Source organism: Maniola jurtina, chromosome Z (assembly GCF_905333055.1).
Source record: "Maniola jurtina chromosome Z, ilManJurt1.1, whole genome shotgun sequence".
NCBI lineage: Eukaryota > Metazoa > Arthropoda > Insecta > Lepidoptera > Nymphalidae > Maniola > Maniola jurtina.
Window position 1 is genome coordinate 1,972,470 of NC_060058.1, and position 21,803 is coordinate 1,994,272.

At 39.5% G+C, this 21,803-nt stretch overlaps 1 protein-coding gene across 3 annotated transcripts; it reads left to right on the forward strand.

Moving 5' to 3' along the window:
- Positions 1-1,270: 1,270 nt before the first annotated feature.
- Positions 1,271-16,639, forward strand: LOC123880341 (coatomer subunit beta'). Of its 3 annotated transcripts, XM_045928429.1 has the most exons (19): positions 1,271-1,377; positions 1,581-1,739; positions 3,576-3,768; positions 4,542-4,690; positions 5,024-5,198; positions 5,316-5,502; positions 5,792-5,925; positions 6,045-6,144; positions 6,534-6,733; positions 7,245-7,335; positions 7,676-7,841; positions 8,527-8,696; positions 9,397-9,565; positions 10,148-10,418; positions 10,657-10,813; positions 11,072-11,201; positions 13,042-13,214; positions 13,713-13,863; positions 14,489-16,639. In XM_045928429.1, exons 1-19 carry the CDS (start codon positions 1,375-1,377, stop codon positions 14,519-14,521), a joined length of 2,811 nt encoding a protein of 936 aa, XP_045784385.1. In that variant the 5' UTR covers positions 1,271-1,374; the 3' UTR covers positions 14,522-16,639. The 3 variants fall into 3 exon arrangements, 2 of the variants coding, with proteins under 2 accessions (XP_045784385.1, XP_045784384.1); XM_045928428.1 differs by lacking the exon at positions 1,271-1,377 and having other exon boundaries at positions 1,569-1,739; XR_006799216.1 differs by lacking the exons at positions 13,713-13,863; positions 14,489-16,639 and having other exon boundaries at positions 10,148-10,422; positions 10,734-10,813; positions 13,042-13,181.
- Positions 16,640-21,803: the final 5,164 nt, after the last annotated feature.

Sequence of the window (21,803 nt, forward strand, 5' to 3'; positions counted from 1 at the left end):
CGCCTGTCCATTTTTGCGTCCGTCCGTCTGTCGTGTCTATCAATAAAACCTCTAGAGTACCTACCTACTGCCCGCTGACCTAGAATTATGAAATTTGGTAGATAACGTAGTGTTTACATACTCTTTGGGTAGGAATAAATCTGAAAACCGTGAATATGTGGTTACATCATTAAAAAAAAAAAAAATGTGTTCTAATTTTCAAAGTAAGATAACTATACCTACATGATACCTACCAAGTGGGGTATCATATGAAAGGGCTTTACCTCTACATTCGAAAACAGATTTCTTTTTATGCCCAATAATAATTTTTGATTTATCGTGCAATGCTAAACGTCGAAAAAAACATCCCAGTACGAAACCCTCGGAGCACGAGTCTAACTCGCATTCGGCCAGTTTTTTTTTTTATATTAGAACTATTCCATATTAATACACATAACTTCACGATATATCCTGATAATAATTAAATACAGCATAAATCTGTCTGTATTTTATTTAACTACTAGCTGACACCCGCGACTTCGTCCGCGTGGATTTAGGTTTATCGAAATCCCGTGGGAACTCGTTGATTTTCCGGGTTAATAAGTAGGCTATGTGCTAATCTAGGATATTATCTATCTCCATTCCAAATATCAGTCAAATCCGCCCAGTAGTTATTGCGTGAAGGAGTAACAAACATACACACACACATACACACATACACACACACACACACACACACACACACACACACATTCACACACACACACACACACACACACACACACATACACACAACTTTCGCCTTTTTTATATTATAATATTAGTGTACTATGTAGCACTAACTAGGTTAGTATAGTATTTGAGCAGGTAAACGTGACAGGTTGCAAGTAAGTTTTTATTATTAATTCATGCCTAGGTATATGAAAACATGGATGGCTTGCCCGATTTCTCATTCAGTTAAAATTAGATGAAAAATAACTAATCGATTTTCAACATATTATTCCCTAAAATTCTGGAGATTTTAATTACATACTTAACTAGAATGTCCTTCAAGTTCAAAAGATTATTTGTTTATTTATTTGGTCGCACTGTATCCCAGCCGGGCGATTCAGAACACGCTATTCGAAAAAAAATCGGTTTTTCATTGAAAAATACACCTTATCGAACGATAACTTACCCTGAATCACCGGCAAAGAGTTAGATAAGTGAGAACTTACAAAGTATTCGAATTTCGAACTTCGGTACGCGTAGCCGAATTGTTTAGGGATGCCACCTAAAAATTAAAGTGACACGCAAAGAGTATGTAATCACTAGATGACACGTCCACCCACCCTGTCAAACTTCCACAGTTTCACAGAATTTGCATGACAATTTTTCATGTTTTAACTATTAAAAATGGTAAGAATAATTTAGTTTTTATGTAAAGATGTGTATTGGATAGCGATAATCGTTAAATTCGTGTGAGCGAAGTTACGGCCACGTAGTTAAAGATTTGTGGACAGAATGTCATCATTCGTATGTCGGCTTCTCGTGACCGTCGTTTTGCGAATGATTTGGTATAATTGAGCGTGTTTCTAACGTGGTTCGTAATGTTTCCAAAGCCGTTACGACTGGACATCAAGAGGAAGCTGACGGCCAGGTCTGACCGCGTCAAGTGCGTGGACCAGCACCCGACCGAGCCGTGGCTGCTTTGCTCGATCTACGGCGGCGACGTCAATATATGGAACTATGAGACGCACACGCAGATCAAAAGATTTGAGGTGAGCCACCAACACTTTCCTTATAATTTCAGACCCTACACAATTTTCATTACATGCAGATGAAAGTTTCCGTTGCAGCTACTTCATTTGTCGCCAACTATGTAACTCTCTATCATATTGTGTAAGTCATAAGTATTTACTTATATGAATAAATAGATGTTCCATGGCAGTAATGTTGCAGCGTTGATAAATAATCAAGTGTATTGGACTAAGTTTAAGATTTTAGTATTGTACTTTTTTTGATCTTCCCAAGTAATTGAATTTAAAAACTAACAAAAATACAAAACATAACAGTATTTCTATTTTAATTGTTTCCTATTTATTTAAAATTATTATTCGATATAGTAAAATAATTCGATAAAAACTTCACTTTCAATAAATATTCTGGTTTAAGACATTAATTATTCCTTAAATAATTTCCACTTAAATGGAACTTACAGGTTATATTAAAACTAGTAAGTACAAAATTGCATCATAGAGCGCACAATAGATACATGTTAGTAGGTAATTAAAATAGGTTAGGATTATTTAATATTGTTCTTAGTGATTGGCATATTATTCTATTAAAAATATTATAACATTATACCATTATAAACATTTGAGGATGTGATGATAAGACTCCCTTGATATCTTGTTAAATACTTTTTATTTTATTGTTGATATTGACATCCTATTAGCAAAATTGAGTTTTTTTTTTTTTTATTGAAAATATTACAATAAAACTTAAAGCTAGCCTTATCTAATTACTATACAAATCATGCCCGCATGGAATGGTGCCAAGAATACTGGCTACATTTCCGCGTTGGACAGCCAGGCTGATCCGTTGCGCAAAAAATGAGCCAGCCCTTCTGTCACCCGATGAGGCTATTAAACGCGGTGAAATGTCTCGTAAAAATTTCTTTGCACTAAGACATTAAATTGAGTACACAATTTTGCTTAAACCAATTAAAATTTTCAAAGCCCCAAGTAAGGTGCTATCATCACCAACTGAGCAAAATTAGAAGGGTTTGATCATAGTCTACCACATTGGCCAAAACATTATGGAGAACTCAGGGAGGTTTCATCACAATGTTTTTCTTTACCATTAAAGCAAGTAAAATTTAATTGCATATAAGCTATGACACAATAGAAATACTATTGGGCTTATCATACATTGTCTAGCCCATAACCATTATTGGACAATGATTTCTTCCAAAGACCTCCAAAACTGTACACCAATTGATTAATCTAATGAAAACTCACTTGCTATGATATGACAATTGACACATACAGCAAATATGGTGAATCAGTTCTCAAAACGTATGCACTATATTTAACACTACCTGATGCCCGCAGCTTCGCCCGCGTGGATTGGTCAGATCCCCTGCAGCATCAGGATTGAGGAGTTGGACTCCAAATTTTTTATGAAACAATGTCGCAAAGTTCCTCTATCGATTAAAAAAGAAATGACGCAAATCGGTTCAGAAATCTCGGAGATTTCAGTGTACATAGGTAGAAAAACACAACTCCCTTTTTGAAAGTCGGTTAAAAAAGTAGCCTATTTTACGCCCTGGTCAATCCTCTACTTGCCTGTGAAAGTCCCGTCAAAATCGGTTCAGCCGTTCCAAAGATTAGCCTTTTCAAACAGACAGACAGACAGACAGACAGACAGACAGACAGACAGACAGACAGACAGACAGACAGACAGACAGACAAAAATTTTAAAAACGTGTGATTCAGTTATGGTATCGTTCAAATAACCATATGAGCTTAATATGAGGTAGTTATTTCGAAATTACAGACAGACACTCCAATTTTATTTATTAGTATAGATTGAGTTTGATGTGCACTGAATAGGTATGCGATCTGCCGGTTCGAGCTGCCAAGTTCGTCCCCAGGAAGAATTGGGTGGTCACCGGCTCAGATGACATGCAGATCCGTGTATTCAACTACAATACACTGGAGGGTGTCCACTCGTTCGAGGCCCACTCTGACTATGTGCGATGCATTGTCATTCACCCCACACAACCCTATATTTTAACTTGTAGTGGTAAGTAAAACATTACTCTTTGATAGAATCATTATGGCCTCAAACTCAAAGCATTTATTCAAAATAAGTGACATTGTAAACTTTTTTATTGTTCATTATTGAACTTGTAAAAAAAAAAAGGCCCTAGACAGGAAGACCTGAAGATATCTGGAGGAGGCCTTTACTCAATGAGAGGTCCTTAATATTAAAATGAAAATTATTTTTTTTTGTCAACCAATTCTTTGTTTTGAAATTTATTAAGGATAAATATAAGGCTTTTTTATTTTTATTTTTTTTATTTTATTGAATTTGTAAGATACTGATGTAATGGTGATAATTAATTACACAAACTTAAAACTAAAGCTACAAAGGTTCCAAATGCACCCTGGTCTGAGAAGTAGCCCACAACAAACTCAGCGCATGGACCACCAGACCATCATTTAATAAACCCATGTCTCAACCACTAAGGTTAAGAATTTGAGAGAATAATTATACTTAAATGTCTGTAATTGCCAGTATTCGTGCATAGAGAAACATGCTACATGAAGAATGCTTTTGAGAGGTCCTAAATCGACTCAGAACACTGCCCTTCATCTTCTTCTACTTTGGATCTACAACCATCCATCCATCTCCATCCATCTACAATCCATTGTGATTGCCTCCAGATTATATTTCCTTGTCAAAACCTGTGGCTGCCAAACACAGCTGCACTTTTCTGACTGGAATTGAAGTAGCATCCCCTGTGTGTAGGACATGTTTCCCTACACTGCCCATACTTGGCTGCCTGATTGCAGATGACCTGTTGATCAAGCTTTGGAACTGGGACCGCAACTGGGCCTGCCAGCAGGTGTTCGAGGGACACACCCACTATGTGATGCAGATCGTGATCAATCCTAAAGACAATAACACATTTGCTAGTGCCAGTCTCGACACTACTGTCAAGGTATGCTATGTGTGGCTAACCATGAGGCTCTATTGTTAAATTGTATTATTTTTAACCCCGGACCCAAAAAGAGAGTTTGACGTGTGTATCTGTGTGTCGTGTATCTGTCTTTGGCATCGTAGCTCCTAAACTAATTAATCGATTTTAATTTAGTTTTTTTTTTTTTGAAAGGTGGCTTTTTTAGCTATAATCGAAGAAAATCTGTTCAGCCAGCCAGTTCAGTTGAAAGTTATCAGCTTTTTTCTAGTTACTGTAACCTTCACTTGTGGGGGATGTTATAAATTTTTAATTTACACTTGTATAATTATTATTTATTGAAATAAACGTTTACAGGTGTGGCAGCTGGGCTCATCGATTTCTAACTTCACGCTGGAAGGCCACGAAAAAGGCGTGAACTGCGTAGACTACTACCATGGTGGCGACAAGCCCTACCTTATCAGCGGTGCTGATGACCGCCTCGTCAAAATATGGGACTACCAGAACAAGACCTGCGTGCAGACACTAGAAGGCATAGTTTGCATTTTTTTTCTTTGTTTCTGTGATTTGTTTACATTTTAAGCAAACTATGAAAAAATGGACTGTATATAAAGTGTGTGGTTGTGACATGTGGTATGGTATTGTACAGGGCACACGCAGAATGTATCGGCAGTGTGCTTCCACCCGGAGCTTCCTATCCTGCTGACTGGCTCTGAAGATGGCTCGGTGCGCATCTGGCACGCCGGCACCTACCGCCTCGAGTCCTCCCTGAACTACGGCTTTGAACGCGTCTGGACCATCTCCTCCATGCACGGCTCCAACAACGTTGCTATCGGGTGAGGGCCCTTCACTCATAGAACTGATAGAAGCTGCTAGACAAAGATCTCTTGTAGGGAGTCTGCTCCAGTAGCTCCCTGTTACTAGTTTGATGTCTGTCCAACTATGGATTACTTGAAGCAAATTCTTATTACTTATACCACTTTAACTAAAAATTAGAGTGTGTGATTGTACCTCAGTGAGCTCCAATCTCTCACTGTCGCTCGGCAGTCGAAGGGTTAGCTAGATTTGCTATTGGAAGCAAAACTTCTACTTTGTGATTTAATAAGACCTGTATTTGTTTGACAGTTACGATGAAGGCACGATAATGATCAAGGTGGGCAGAGAGGAGCCAGCGATATCGATGGACGTGAACGGAGGCAAAATCATTTGGGCCAAGCACTCGGAGATGCAGCAAGTCAACCTGAAAGCTCTGCCTGAAGGTATGCATCAATAATCTCCTTTCTTTTACACTTTTGCACGTACATCACAATATGGCGGAAAGTCATTCCTATTCTTAGTTAAGATGCATTGTAATATCTTGTATACTTTATGTATGCAGGGACAGAAATCAAAGATGGCGAGCGTGTTCCCGTGGTGGCCAAAGACATGGGCTCTTGCGAAATCTACCCGCAGACGATTGCGCACAACCCAAATGGCAGGTCAGAATACAAAATTGTCGGTCATAACATTATCTTTGTGAAATTTTAGTGCTTTTAGAGCCTTGGCTAAGTCTTGGCTTTAAGCTTTACTTTCCATTTCAACCATTTACATTGACATAGTCTTAAAATGAGAAAAAAGTAATGAAAAAATTATTATTATTGTTTGGAAAAATTCGCAAAGCAGTACACCACCGAGTCGCTGAAATAGCGCGGTTATCATGTGTCGCTCGGCCACTATACAGATTCCTTACAGTTTCTTGTTTCTTATTCAAAAAAAAAGTGCCTAGTTTCCACGGCCACAGCTCTAAAAAGTTAAACTACTAAAATAACCTTGAAAAAATTACCATCCCTTTTTGGGCAGTTTTGTAATAAATACGTACCAAAAACAGGTTTGTGGTGGTATGCGGCGATGGCGAGTACATTATCTACACGGCCATGGCGCTGCGGAACAAGGCGTTTGGCGCAGCGCAAGAGTTCGCGTGGGCGCTGGACAGTTCAGAGTACGCCACGCTCGAAAACTCCAGCACCGTCAAACTCTTCAAGAACTTCAAGGAGCGCAAGAGTTTCAAGCCCGCCTATGGAGCTGAAGGTCGGTCTCACTTCCTTCTTTGCGAATTCAACCAACATCTTTATAGCCCTTAATAGCTCAACGATAAGAAGCGCACTGAAATCCGATAGATGAGACCCTATGGAGCCCCGGGTTCGATTCCTAGTATTTTTAGCACTTCCTCTTTGAAAGTCAAATAGGTGAGGGAGGTTATGGTGGTAGTTACTTTAACCAACTTAAAAGTAAAGCTATGGGGTTCCAAACATATCTTGTGAGATGATTTGCTAACTCAGTTACTATCACCGAATTATTGCCACCAAGATCATTGGTTTATTTTCAATCCATTGAAGTTTTTTACCAAAAAATATTTTCATATTTTGCTCATTGAAACAGCAATCTAGAACCAAGCAATGTTAAAATATGAGTTTGGTACTATCTATTAGTGTTGATCACTGTATGATGCAGTTAACTGATCTGAGAAAAATCAATCCTTGGCAGGTGGTGGAGTTTTACTTGGCCCTATAAATGTTATTGAGTTTGAATTCATTGGCAGGTATCTTTGGCGGCTGCATGCTGGGTGTCAAGTCCATCAGTGGGATGGCGTTCTCCTTCTACGACTGGGAGAACCTCGAGCTAATCAGAAGGTAATATATTTGATTGTTTGAAGGCCAATGCCAAATCTAAACTCAAAGGAAAAGTATTTATTCGACATAGGTACCATTGTACACTATTTGACTGTCAATTGTTGAATTTGTTAAGCGTGCTGGGTTGTTCCCGTCTTCCGTCTATCTCGCTTGCACTTTTTGCGCTATCGCAGTCGCACAGCTCAATGTTGTTTGTAAAAAAAACAGCACCAGAAAGTTAGCTCAGCACAGCACAGCTCAGCATAGCTCAATGGTTACCCTTATAGGATATGGTTTTGGTTTCACAGGAATTGTGGTAGTCTTTGTTACATGGGTACCTAGACAAGTGTGGTATTTGCAGGATCGAGATCCAACCGCGCCACGTCTTCTGGTCCGAGAGCGGCAACCTGGTGTGCCTGGCGAGCGATGAAGCCTACTACGTGCTGAAGTATAACGCGGACGTCGTAGCCCGTGCGCGCGAGACCAACGCCAGCGCCACTGAGGACGGCATTGAAGACGCGTTTGAGGTGAGACGTTTAGCCTGTACATGCCAATTTTCCGACTGCAGCGAAGCCCAATTGAGGGTGGGTTATGTGGTTGACCTGTATGTTTGTTTGTATGGATGTCCGTTCCTTGTCCGTTCGTAATTACTCAATGGCTCAGCTGATTAATGATATGCCATTAGATTCGTCTTGATGGCGTGTGATAGAGTGTCGCTGGATAGGTAAAATTCTTAAAAATCAAAATGGCGGATTTTGTGCCCTTTAATGTGCAGGCTGAAAAAGATGCAGTGCAAACCGCAGTCGAGGATTTTTTGATAAAGTTAAACAGCACTATGAATAATCCCTATTCTGCAATTTAGAACGTAAGATTATCTTTGACTACAAAAATAATAACAAAAAGGTGACGTTTTGATGAAGTTTCAGAGATGCAGTGTGTTGTTAACATGTTTTGCTGAACATGTGTTGTTGTTAGTTTGTTTTGTTTTTTTGGCACCGAAGATCCGCTTAGCGCCAGACGCATATATAAAGCTTGGATTTTAAGAACGCATTCGCCATTTTTGCTCGATGACAATTGTTATGTCAAAAGTTCGGTTTATCCTTAAATTTAGGACTAAAATCGTCTGACAGGTGACACACAGAGCAAGACCTATGTCAAAATGTATGCACTATAACTGTCTCCATTCCATCATGTTCTGTTCTGTTGGTTCAGGTGGTAGGAGAGGTGAACGAGACGGTGAAGACAGGGCTGTGGGTGGGCGACTGTTTCATCTACACCAACTCGCTGAACCGTATCAGCTACTACGTGGGCGGCGAGATCGTCACCATCTCCCACCTCGACCACACTATGTACATCCTTGGCTACGTCGCTAAGGAAAACAGGCGAGTTTCTTTACTGAAATTTTATGTTAACCTTTCATTCATTTAAAAATTATCGCGCTATTACGCAAGATTGATGTAACCCCAACATGACGCGCTTTTTTTATGTTGGCGTACTTAGTGGCAACGCAATTAGTCGCGCTATCAACAGAGTATATACAACTCTAAGAAGGGTACCTCACTTGGTGTCCGCTTGGTTGCGCAAACAATTTGGTGGCGCTGCTGGCGCATTCACTCATGTGACGATATCATTCTCACACTGTTGATGTGAGGTGAATGTTCTCAGCCTTGTGTCTACTCTGAGGTTCCGTGCTTGGTAGCTTAAGACATTACGTTGGTGCGACCGGTGGCGCCGCCATGGTGTCCTAGTGAGATATTGGCCTTAATGTCAACAGGCGCTAGCCAGAGTGGCGGTCTTGTAATTTTTGTTTCTCATGTTAAATGGCACATCTGTTCTAGAGCCATCGTAGGCTATGATCAAGTAACTTACAAGGAAATAACTAGATGTCGCCACAGGATCTTCAATCTCGCGCCATAGATCCCTAATCGCGCTAACAGAGTTTTCACTACAGAACAAGATCACTTTTTTGGACAATATTCTTCCTATTGTTATGGTTGAACGCATATGCCCTTCCGTACAATCCTTTTAAATTGAAAGTGAAGGATAATACTCCTCGACACTAAGTGTATGGTCCTTTATCAGGTTGTACCTGAATGACAAGGAGCTGAACATCGTGTCGTATTCCCTGTTGCTGTCGGTGCTGGAATACCAAACGGCGGTGATGCGCGGCGACTTCGAGACGGCCGACCGCGTGCTGCCCACCGTGCCGCACGACCACCGCACGCGCGTCGCGCACTTCCTCGAGAAGCAGGTGACGACCGACATATTGTCCTCAGCTAAAACCGACAACCTTAGCAAGGCAAAGGCTAGAGCCCGATTTCTTACATCACACGGATGTGGACCCTTCCCTCGATTCAAAGGATATATGGGATAGTTAGGTCCATAATATGCCCTATTATTAAATTAAATTAATATATATTGGAATTAATTTGTGCTACTTAAAATAGTTTAGTTAAATTTTGTAATGGTGTCACTTTTTGAAAAATTAGTTCAGCAGTTGACAAGGAAGGAGAAACATAAAAAATTTAACTTGGTTGGTAAAAGTGCACCTAGGACCGTTAAAAATAAGTACAGACCAAGTGTCTTGAGCTCATAAGGGTGTTTGCTCAGAGCAAACTAATAGTAATGACACAGTATAAAAAGAGACAGTTCTCTGACGCCTTTGATCTTTTTGTAAATGATGACCACAACGACTGCCGTACATGTCCTGGAACTAGTGGGACCGACTCGGATCGCTTTCTTACTTACCATTGTTGTTTAGATGGCTTCGTCTAACCTCTGATAGGTAACAACGTACTATCTTTACTCTGTGGTAATAGTTAGTGTCGTGCAGGGGTTCAAGCAGCAAGCGCTGGCGGTGTCGACGGAGCCAGAGCACCAGTTCGAGCTGGCGCTGGCGCTGGGCGAGCTGCAGCGCGCCATGCAACTTGCGGAGGAGGCGGCTGCGGCGGAGGGCGCGGAGGGCGGCGTGTCGCGCTCGGGCGCCGCGCGCTGGTCTCGCCTGGGCGCCGCGGCTGCCGCCGCCGCCGACACCGCGCTCACCAAGACCTGCTACCAGCGCGCGCACGACTACAGCGCGCTGCTGCTCTTCGCCGTCACCACAGGTATATAGAGAATTAAGACGTATGAAAGTCGTCGCGACCGTAGTTAGAAGGAGCATACTTTTTAGAAACATACAATACAGTGCTTTATTTGAATAGTGTGTGTTCTTTATTTGCATAGTTTTTCAAAATTACCGCATTTCACAACTACTTTTTGGGGTTGCTGCTTTTCAACAAAAAGATGGGGAGATTATTATTAGTAATGTGTATGCTGTAACTATATCATGTGAGTGGTTATCAGGGGACAAGGAGCTGCTGGGTGAGGTGGCGCGTATGTCGGCACAGGAGGGCAGCGACAACATCGCGTTCGTGGCGTACCTCACGCTCAACGACTTGGACGCGTGCCTGCAGCTGCTCATTAGCAGAAACAAGCTGCCCGAGGCCGCTTTCTTTGCCAGGTGAGTCCGACTTTGTCGATTGAGAAGACCCTTCGTCGTAGAAGCAACTTTTGATTCGTCGTAGATGCAACTCTTGATTCGTCGTAGAACCAACTCTTGATTTGGTCTATTAGTTTCCCTATCTACGTCTCGACCACTTTAGAAATTATGAATTCCCAAATTGAACTCAAGAACTCCCACTTAACAGGGTTCAAGACTGCACCATGGTGGTTGTAGAAAGTTGTTCAGATGTATAATATTGTAATTTTTGTTCGTCAGATCATACATTCCCTCCAAAATGACGGAAGTAGTGAAGCTGTGGCGGGAGTCAGTCAGCGCCACCAACAAGAAGTCAGGCCAGTCGCTCGCTGACCCCCAACAATACGAAAACCTGTTCCCAGAATACGCAGTAAGATTTAGGCTATAATCTATAAAGCGCACTTTGACTTTGCTAATTGCGTTAAAACGAGAGAAATTTATCTGAGAGATATACACTTGTCTCCTTTTAACTCTGTTTTAACTCTAAGCAAAGTCAGAGCGCGCTCTACAGATCTCACCCTTAGTCAGGGTTCTGAGTGACGGCGCACCGCGGAGGCGGAATGAATGGCGCATTAAACAAATGTCCGACACGCTTGAACTTGGAGTGCGAGCGTGAACTTGGTCGGAGTGCGAGCGTGAACTTGTCCGGAGTGCGAGCGTGAACTTGTCCGGAGTGCGAGCGTGAACTTGGTCGGAGTGCGAGCGTGAACTTGTCCGGAGTGCGAGCGTGAACTTGACCGGAGTGCGAGTGTGAACTTGTCCGGAGTGTGGTTACTTACATCACAAAAAAATATGTTCATGAACAAATGATTAGTATTTTCAATTATCAAAGTAAGATAACTTGTATGATTTCCCACTTGGTATACAAGTGGGAAATCATACGAAAGAACTTTACCTGTACATTCTAAAACGGATTTTTATTTATGTAATAGTTTCTAATTTATTGAGCAAAATGCAGAAAAAAATACTCGGGTACGGAACCCTCGGTGCGCGAGGGTTCCGCTGACTCGCACTTCGCCGGTTTTTTATTCCGCTTGACTGCAATCAAACCTGATGGTAAGTGATGATGCAGTCTAAGATGGAAGCGGGCTAACCTGGAAGGGGTATGCCATTCTTTTTATTAAGCCCGTGCCCCTTTAGTTTCTACACGGCATCGTACCCGAACGCTAAAATCGCTTGGCAGCACATGGTCAAAGCCTCCCACCAGAACAGACTAGAGAAAAATTCTAAACTCTACAAGAAGGTTTACCTATGTATAGTGCGCAAAAGGTTGAGATGGCAACCGGGGTGGGAACGCCCCGCACACCCGCATAGCCCCCGCGAATTTCGAAAGGCTAGAGGTGTGTGTATATGCGTGTCTGGAATCGAATCGCCGATCCCCTAATACAAGACCACTCCTCTATGGTACTAGGGTCACCGCACATAGTGCAGTATAAATAATAATAGTAATCTAATATTGAGAATAACTTAACACTTGAATATTCTCGTGTTTACTTTGTTTCGAGTTGACGTTTTACCTTATCAATATACTTGGATTAACTGTCTCAAGTATTGTCTACTAAAAATGATATCTGAATCTCGATTGTTGCACTTTGATCATCAGAAATACTTCTAACAAAGTATTTGTGATATTGATGACCCAATTTACAAAGCATGTATCAAGTTCACTCCACCAAAAACAAACGGTCCCTTCACTTTTTTTTTTTTAAGTGAATAAAAGACATATTGAACATTTCATCATCAGTAACGAAAGAACCGTGGTCTAAACGAACTAAAGGCACTCCAAGGGCATGTTAGACAGAGGAATACAGGTTCAATCCCTGCCGGTTCCGTAATCTAAATACATGAAATGAAACGCTGACTGACTGATACTGGACGGATCGGGCTGAAATTTAGCATGCAGATAGCTACTATGACGTCGACATCCGCCAAGAAAGGGTTTTTGAAAATGCAACCCCCTAAAGTGGTAAAATGGGGGTCTGAAATTTTTGTATTCCACAAGGATGACATCGTGGGCATAAGCTGGTTTTTGATATGTATCAAAAATTGTGGAATTTCCTTTAAATAAATTAAATAATTTAAATTAAATAGTTCGGCTTACGTCGACTAAATGCGTGAGTATAGCCGTAACAATCTATCGTTATAATTTCCTTTAAGTGTAGATAAAAACATCAATAGAATTACAATAAAATTGTTATTTTTTGTTCTAGGAATCATTAGAGTTAGAGAATTTCCAGAGGTCCGTCGGCCACGAATACCATTCCCGACTCGGCAATCTTCCCCCCGACTGCAAAACGTGTAACATCGATCGCGACCTGGCGCGTGAGATGGCCGAACTGAAGGGACAGGGGCTTAGCATACCGCCGCTAGTTGCTGCCAATGAGTGAGCTTGCTTTTTTCTATTCTAAACTTCTCTAAGTTTCTTTTATACAATTTTTTGTAAACAGAAACATTTTTTCCATCTCATGACTACAATCTGGTTCGATGACGCCTTGCGATTACTGACAGTTTCGTCAGAGTCAACTAGTGTGAGTTAACTCTTGGTTTGATCCTGAATCTAGGTCTTGGAGCACTAGGGGTGGCATGAAATCAAAGATTTAAGAAGATTATTATATTTAAAACTCGAGTCATGCTGCCACGACAGTCCATGTCACATAGCTAGTCGTTTCATAGCCTACATTTAACGCCTGGCAGTGTAGGCAAAGCCTCGAGGTTTTGTTACTAGTCGTGACAAACGTGTCGTGAACTGTAATTTCTCGATTCGTCTTTGATGAAAGCACATGGAACAAATGCGGCTCAATTTGATTTGACGCGTTGCGACTGTAATCTAAATAATTCCGACAGATGATTCTCTTAGTAACTCTAGTGTATATTTGATCAGTGCCAGTGCGAGCCCGAGTGGAAGCGCGTCGGAAGAGCCGAGTCGAACGGAGGCCGCGCCCGTCGCTGAGAAGAAGCGTAAAGACTCCATCGACAGCATGGAGGAGATCGACCGCGAGATCGAGGACATGGTGCTAGACGGGGAGGAGCTGGTGAGAACTGCTTTATCATACTCACAAACTTTATTGCCACTAAGCTGACATTTATATAAGAACACATAAATTATTATAAGTATAACGTCATTTTACGTTATCCCTAACGTAAAATGACTATTTCATTTTAAACTATTTTAATTTTTATATTATATTTTGTATTTTTTACTGTTTATATGGGTCCCTAACCTGCAATAAAACGATTTTATTTATTTATTTATAAGCTGTGATAGCCTTGTGGTTAGAACGTCCGCCTCCTAATCGGAGGTGGGGGTTCGATCCCGGGCACGCACCACGCACGTAAATTAATATGCCTAACCCTGCGTTTTGTTGGCGATGCGCCTTAAAATTAACTCCACTCCATCTCTTTGTGCTAGCCCTTATACTAATTGAAGAATAGTTGTTCTATTTCACGAAGACCGCTCAGCCGTGGTTGTAGTAGGGTGTATGATAATCGTTAAGGCATTTGTGTGCGTAACGTAAAACGCGTCGTGGTTGAGACTGATAGTCACGCACACTATAACAATGTGTACGTGTGCACTCACACAAACATAGCCTAACGGTCTTCATGAAATAGACATCTGTACTCTTTACTCTGAAGTAATTGAATGTTTTTCTTTTCCAGAACCTGTCGGACGACGGATATTTATTAGATTAATATCTAAGTATATCTAGTTCTTTTTTATTTTATATTAATATTACGAGTATGAAGTGTGTATTTCCTAATGAGCTACATAGTTATGTTAAGATTATACTATAGTATTATACACATTTTCTTTGAGAGTTTCATTTATCGTTTTGATTTAACCACCGTTGTACGCGCTATATTTGAACAGATCTGGCATATCTCCGTTGCCCATATAACCCTGATAGCCTAGTAGTTAAGTCCGCCTCATATTTGGCAGTTCGATCCAGGGCACGTACCTTTAACTTTCCGGAGTTAAGTGCGTACTAAGCAAAGAAACGTATGGAATATTTCTATGTTCTTGTCGTGCACTGGTTGCACAACAGTTGCAACCAAGTCGAAAAACATAATATTCTAATATAATATGTATTTTTCCGATTCTAATCTAACATTCCATTCCATAGCCGTCCAAGCCCGGACGGCTTTCAGAGTGCCCGTTCACTAAAGCGGAGCAAAGCGGAAACGTGTAAAGAAATCAGAATACATAGAGATGACAGTAAAGTTTTTATTAAAAATGGGGCAGTTTTATTTACTGTCCCATTTTTAATAAAAACTTTATTAAATTTATGTTTTTTTTTTTAAAGTAAAATATCATTTGTATGCAGGCGGCCGAAGCGAATATTAAGACGTCATCTATTATGGCAATCTAAACACAATATCTTCGCTCCGCACCGCTTTAACTGCAAGATAAGACAAATGGTTATAGGCGTTGGATTGTGTTAAGGTAGTATAATAATATCGCTAAGTTTTTACTAGCGTTCTGGTTACACCCTGTACAATGTCATTGACTACAGATAGTTATTCGACTGAGTCGCTTCTTTAATTTATTTTCTGCTGGGTACACTTGAAGATGGTGAAATTTATATTTCTTTAATATATACTTACTACTTACTTATGTCATAATAAACTGGAATTTGTATGGTCGGGCAAATAACGTGATTTATAACTTGAAAACTTATCTTTAAACCTAAACCTTACTTAAATATCTGTTACATATAAACATGATAACTATAACAAGAATATTTTGAAAAACAAAAGATATTTGTATGATTAAAATTTTATTATTGAAAATTTTATTACTGTCCCTAAAATAGGTGGAAACCTGTGTATTAGGCGACAGTGCTCTCCTTTAATAATAATTTTAATCATACAAATATCTTTTGTTTTTCAAAATATTCTTGTTTTAGATATCATGTTTATATGTAACAAAATTGTAACACAATATCTTTAAACCTAAACCTAAACTTTCTCTAGATTGTGACCTTTGTAATGCCTATTCTAAGAAACATCGCCCACAGCGACTTTTTGTAGCGATACAGTCGCGCGTATCTTGAACGCGATTCTGAATCGCGACAATAGCTATACAGAATACACCAAGTGAGAAAAAACCCCTAAAGTGTATAAACGAGATAGTATTAGCAATAAGCAATCGAAAATTGTTAATTTCAGATTATTAAATTATTTATAATGAATTTTAAAGATTTCACTTTTTTATCTGTTATACAAATATTCGAAACGCACGAAATTTTAGACGACATGATGATTCCGACTTGACCTCACATGGATGTAGTTGTAATGCATTTCACTAAGAAAATGCCGTTGTTTAACTAACGGTTGTTTTTAGCTACTGTATCGCGACTTTTTTGCGGCTGTATCGCTTCAAAAAGTCGTGGTGGTCGATCTCCCTTATATTTGATGTGAATGACGGTGGTTTTGATTTGAAATTGACTTGTAAAATGTTCATATCACCATTTCTTGTAATAAACTTTACTTATGGTTTACACATTATTTTGTTTGGTTTACTATTAGGTATTAGTAAAAACATTATATAAAAATGTAAAATATAAATACTAAAATATACTTAATATAAATAAGAAATTAATAAAAGGAGACTCTGTACAAAACGTAATAGTAACTGTACTTTAATGTTCTTTGAATAAGTGCAATTGTTCGTGCTGACAATGATTGGTGAATAATTAAAAGTAACAGCATAACATTGTTCGTTCCAGATGTGAGTTATTATTGTTACACTTTTGATATATTCTTGCGATTCTTTTCAAGTACCTATATCAATAAATATTTGAATAAATGTAGAGGTGTTTGCTTTTCTTGATTCCATATTTACATCTAAGCAGCGATATAAATGTTCTACCTACTAGATATGGCGTTTCATAGTAACATGTTCCAACGAAGATCGGTTCCGGAGTCCTCCAGTCGTAGTCCATTGTAACGCAGCAATCCCATAGATAAAAATTTATACCAGACCCGACGTGTTAATAGTTTAGAGTATTATTTAATACTCGCTTATACCCGCGACTTCGTTTGCGTAGACTACGCTTTCAGTCTCCTATTTTACCCCCTTAGGGTCTGAATTTTCACTACGTCATAATAGCTATATGCATGCCAAATAGCAGCCCGATTCGTCCAGCAGTTTGAGCTGTGCGTTGACAGATCTGTCACTCAGCTTTTATGGTAAGTAATAATTTACGGGCACGGTCTAGTGTTACATTGACATCTGTGCATCCAAGAGTTTTGCTGACATCCGAATTAATTAAGTATTTATTTTAAAAACTATCTTATGCCTGGAATGCATTGGTAAGCTACTTTGTATGAAGGATCCAATTACGTTGTACAAGTAATTTACGTTGATTGTATCATGAAAAACCTGCAAGTCCCAATAACAGCTGTATATTGCAATCGCATGAATGGTAATAGAAGACAAAAAGCAAACAAACCCTACACGTAAAGTAAGGTCGATTTTTTTCTCGTCTATTATAATATGTGGTGTCATTCTCGTCTTTCAAAAATGTTGTTGATGTGTATCAACTATTTTTTGATCAGATATCCGTTTGCGATATATTAAGCTTTAAAGGTCCAGCTACAAGTATAGCGCAAAGCTGAGGAGGCTTCTGCGGTAGCGGAGCGGTGCGGGAGGGTGACAGTTGTCACAAGTTGACGAGTCACTGAGTTCTCGCGTCACGTCAACACACCCCTCCCGCACCGCTCAGTGGAGCGGTGTGGGAGGGGTGTGGTACCGCAGGAATGCGTTATGCCTTTAATTACGCTTTACAACTTAAGAAAGGTCTCTCCATCACTCGCTCCATACAAACGTAGTTCGTCTCTCATTCCAATATTAACCAATCACACAATGGAATTTTGCAGAAACGTTTCGGGAAATAATATCTATGCCTGTGGTTTTCCAGATTTCCGTTAAAATATTCTGTTCCAAAGTTACGCGGTCTTAAAAATTCACATACAAATCTTTGAGCCCCTGTAATTTTGAAACTACATATTTTTAGAAAAATCTAAAACACCACAGGCACAGATATTAGTTTCAAGAATATGTCTGCAAAACATGGACTTTAGTTGCTTAATATTCAAATGAAATTGGGGCTACGATTGTATGGAGTAAGTGACGGAGAGAGCCCGTTAACGAGTAGTCGATATATTTGCAGTCGTATATATTTTATAGTTAGTAGGTATATTGTGGCGGAAAACTACGGAACTCTAAAACCGCGCGTGACCCGTCCCGAGAGATTAGCCGCCCGCACGAGGTTTAGATTTACAGCTAATATTTTTATAGAGCCTAGATAACTAGTAAGTACTTTTATAGGTTTCTAGCATAGATTTCCAAACTTTCTGACATATCTATGGATTACAATTTTAAGTACCTATCCTAGTACCCGTTCAAATAGCGGGAGCATACCTACTTGATAAAAAGCAAAAGAAATTTTATATTTGGGTTACGAAAACAAGATGTGAAGTATTAGGAAAATTCCAAATTACGTCCGAGATTACATCAACACAAGTAGCTCATTGCCGCCTAAGCGATTACAATAGGTTAAAATACCTACAGATACAATATGAGAATTGCTATACATACAGTCGGCTCGACCGCTCGCACATACGTACAAACTTGGTTTGGCTACAGCTGGGCGGGCGTACCGACCCAATGACGATGAACGCCAAAACCCGAATATAGAGCTCGAATAAGTCCAGCTGGTTTTGCCGATAGGACGAGCCAAATGTGACTCGAACACAAAATTTAAACAAATAAATAATAAATAAATTAATATTGGTTTATTATTAATATATTTTATTTTACGATTGACACAATTCCGAACGCAGATTAAAAAGGAATTAAACAAGGCGGAAAAACAAAAGAAAAATTGTCTATGAGGTCTAAAGCTTAATAAAAACATACCTATCTAATTTCTTTGTAGATAATTGTTATAAAAGTTTTAAAAATAAGAAAATGAGTGATTCTAGTGATAATTTAAAACCATCAGTTATTAAAGGAATCAGTGTCTAACGGTGAATTAAACTTTGTTCCGGAAAAGTGGCGTGAGAAATACTTGTAAGCCTTTGAATTATTTAACGATTGGAAATTTGTTATAAGTGTGAAGATCTACTCAGAAACTGGTTTTATCATATTATTATAAACATTTAATATACATGAATATAAAAATATCTTAGGGTTTCAATAAATAATTATTTTCTTAGATCTTGTGTTTTCGCTATTGAGGTGAAAAGTTGTATGTATCACACGATAGCAAAATTTTTGTTTCTTGTGCCTTTGAACCCCTCGCTACACTCAGGATTCTAACTTAGAATCACTCGCTACGCTCATCCTTCGCCCGCTCGGGGTTCAAACTAGGCACTCGAAGCAAAAATGAATTTTGCTATCTTGTTGAACAAATAACTATTTCCTATTCTTACCGTTACTCTGAAATAATTCAGAGAGTAAAAAAATAATTGGACTTTTTATTGAAGTGAAATATTACTACTACTAATTAGGCTTTTGTACACGATCAAGAGTGCTACTTTTGTGCGTAGTAAGTACTATCTATTAAGTTGGTATTCTACGTAGGATCTTCTAGTTGTATCAACATCGCATCAGTTTTAGAGTTATTGTTAAATGAAAATTGTAGAGCGTGCCAACCCACCTGTGTGTATGGCAACCCTTGCTGGCCGCTAATCTTGAGTTATCAACATCGACAATAATATTAGACATATCAGATATTTCTATAGGTTGAACTGAAGGTATGCTTAGAACAACTGTTTACGAGCACTTCGCAAAACCACTTGAAAGGTTAGATATAATCAGCGATACGGACTAGGTTGAGATTGGGCGAAAATGTGTCAACTCACAAGTAGAAAACACTTTGCGTCATACGTTCGTTTTTTTCCAGCAGTAAGGGCATGTTCACATGCTTACGGTTGTCCCCTAAATGTTTCGGTATCGTGCCTTGCTAGCCCTTAACGTGTACGCGGGTTTACGGTACCCTGGCGGCAGCGGTCGCAGTATTGTCGAGGTTCCAGATTGAAGACCTCTACCTCTGTACCAAACTTCATATAAATCGCTTAAACGGATAGCTACCCTTAAGAATCACGTAGAACTCTTTGATTTTCCGGGATAAAAGTAGCATATGTCCGTCCCCGGATGGAAGCTAACTTTGTACCCATTACAATCGGTTCAACGGTTGAACCGTGAAAACGTAGCAGACAGATAAACAGTGGACGGACACACTTTCGCATTTATTAGGTATGGATTAATTCTCGCAGGTCGCACTTCTCTAGTGAAAAAAATGGGCAGAGAAACTTTTAGCTTTTATAAAATAACAACGATCTGGCCCGCACTGGCTCTTTTCACCATTGTTCTGTCTAAACTGCTTCGTCGACCCTCTGTATGTAATAACTAATAGGTATCATATTATCCTTACTGTGTGCTAAAGGTAAAGTTGTTGAAACCCTTCTCCAAACTACGCTTACCTCCAAAACCACTTTCGAAAAATTTAAAAAAATTATCATTAGATAGGTAGGTACGCGCGTGCCTAAAACGAGTTTGTAGAAGGATAATAGGGCAGTAAAAGCTGATAAATATACAAATGATCAATAAGTACTAGGCAGATATACCTACCTACCTGTATTTTATACTAGAACAAGTGTCTTTCATTTGAAGAGGTAGTAAATACTATTTAATGTTTTTTTTATCTTTACAGCTGAATAAAATGCCCACGACGCACGGTAGGTATAGGTACCTACAAACGTATGGACTGGATAAAATTGAGGGTTCCTTTTTTTTCAACGGAACCTTAACAATGTACCTAGGTATTGTGTGGAAATCAACGTAAGAATCTAATTATGTGGAGACATAATAATATGTTCCAACATATATGTCATTTTCAGGGTTCCGTAGCTAAATGGCAAAAAACGGAACCCGTATGGATTCATCATGTCTGTCTGTGATGTACATTACCATGCAAACTTCCACCGAAAATTATAAACACACTTTCCAAAATTCTAAATTGTCCTTTGGATGGCGTGGCTTGGACACAAGCTTCACCCCCGGTTCGCTACGGTGGTGGTTTAGGCGTTCGTAAAATTAGCAGTGTTTCATTACCAGTTTTTCTATCTTCTGGTTATAGTACGTTAGAGCTCTGTGGCAATATTATTAATCCTTCTTTGGATTCTGTAGAGCTTTCGTATTTGGCAGAGGCTAGAGAAGCTTTCAATTTGGCATGTCCTAGTGAAGAGCCGGTATCATTGGATTCTCAAAGACAATGGGATGACGCACTTTGTGCGGATGTTTTACAGGAGTTGATAAATTCATCGAGTTCTGAAAAGGACTGCGCGCGTCTCCTCGCAGTGTCTACGAGAGAATCGAGCTACTGGCTTCAAGCTCTCCCTTCGAAACATATAGGCACTCTGATAGACCACCTTACATTTACTTTTTTTTTAATTCTTTATTTATTAATTTGCAGACACAAAAAAATCCTTAAAAAATATGTCTCGCCAAACTGCATCACAGTTTGTTGGCGAGTTAGCGCTCAATACTATTTAAATATATAATTACCTAATACTATTTTACAGTTAATTAAATCTATTTTACAGCTTATTAAAAACTACTATAAATAATCAGTCAGCGAAGGAGTCCCTAATAAATTCTTCTTTTAGTTTCTTCTTAAGGACTCCTTCGCTGACCTTTTGTTCTATTCTTAACCATTCTATCCTATTAAATATACTATCGCGGTTGGTCTTCGGCTTGGCGCTAGGATTCAGCAGCTACATCTTTGCCACTGTGGCGAGGCAGTGGACTTATATGGTCACCATGGCCTTGCATGTGCCAAAAGTGCCGGTCGTTTCTCCCGTCATGCTTCCCTGAACCCAGAAACGTAGGTCTCTTGTCACGGCTAAAGTGCCTGCAGTATTAGAACCAAGTGGTTTGGCACGTAGCGATGGCAACAGACCAAAC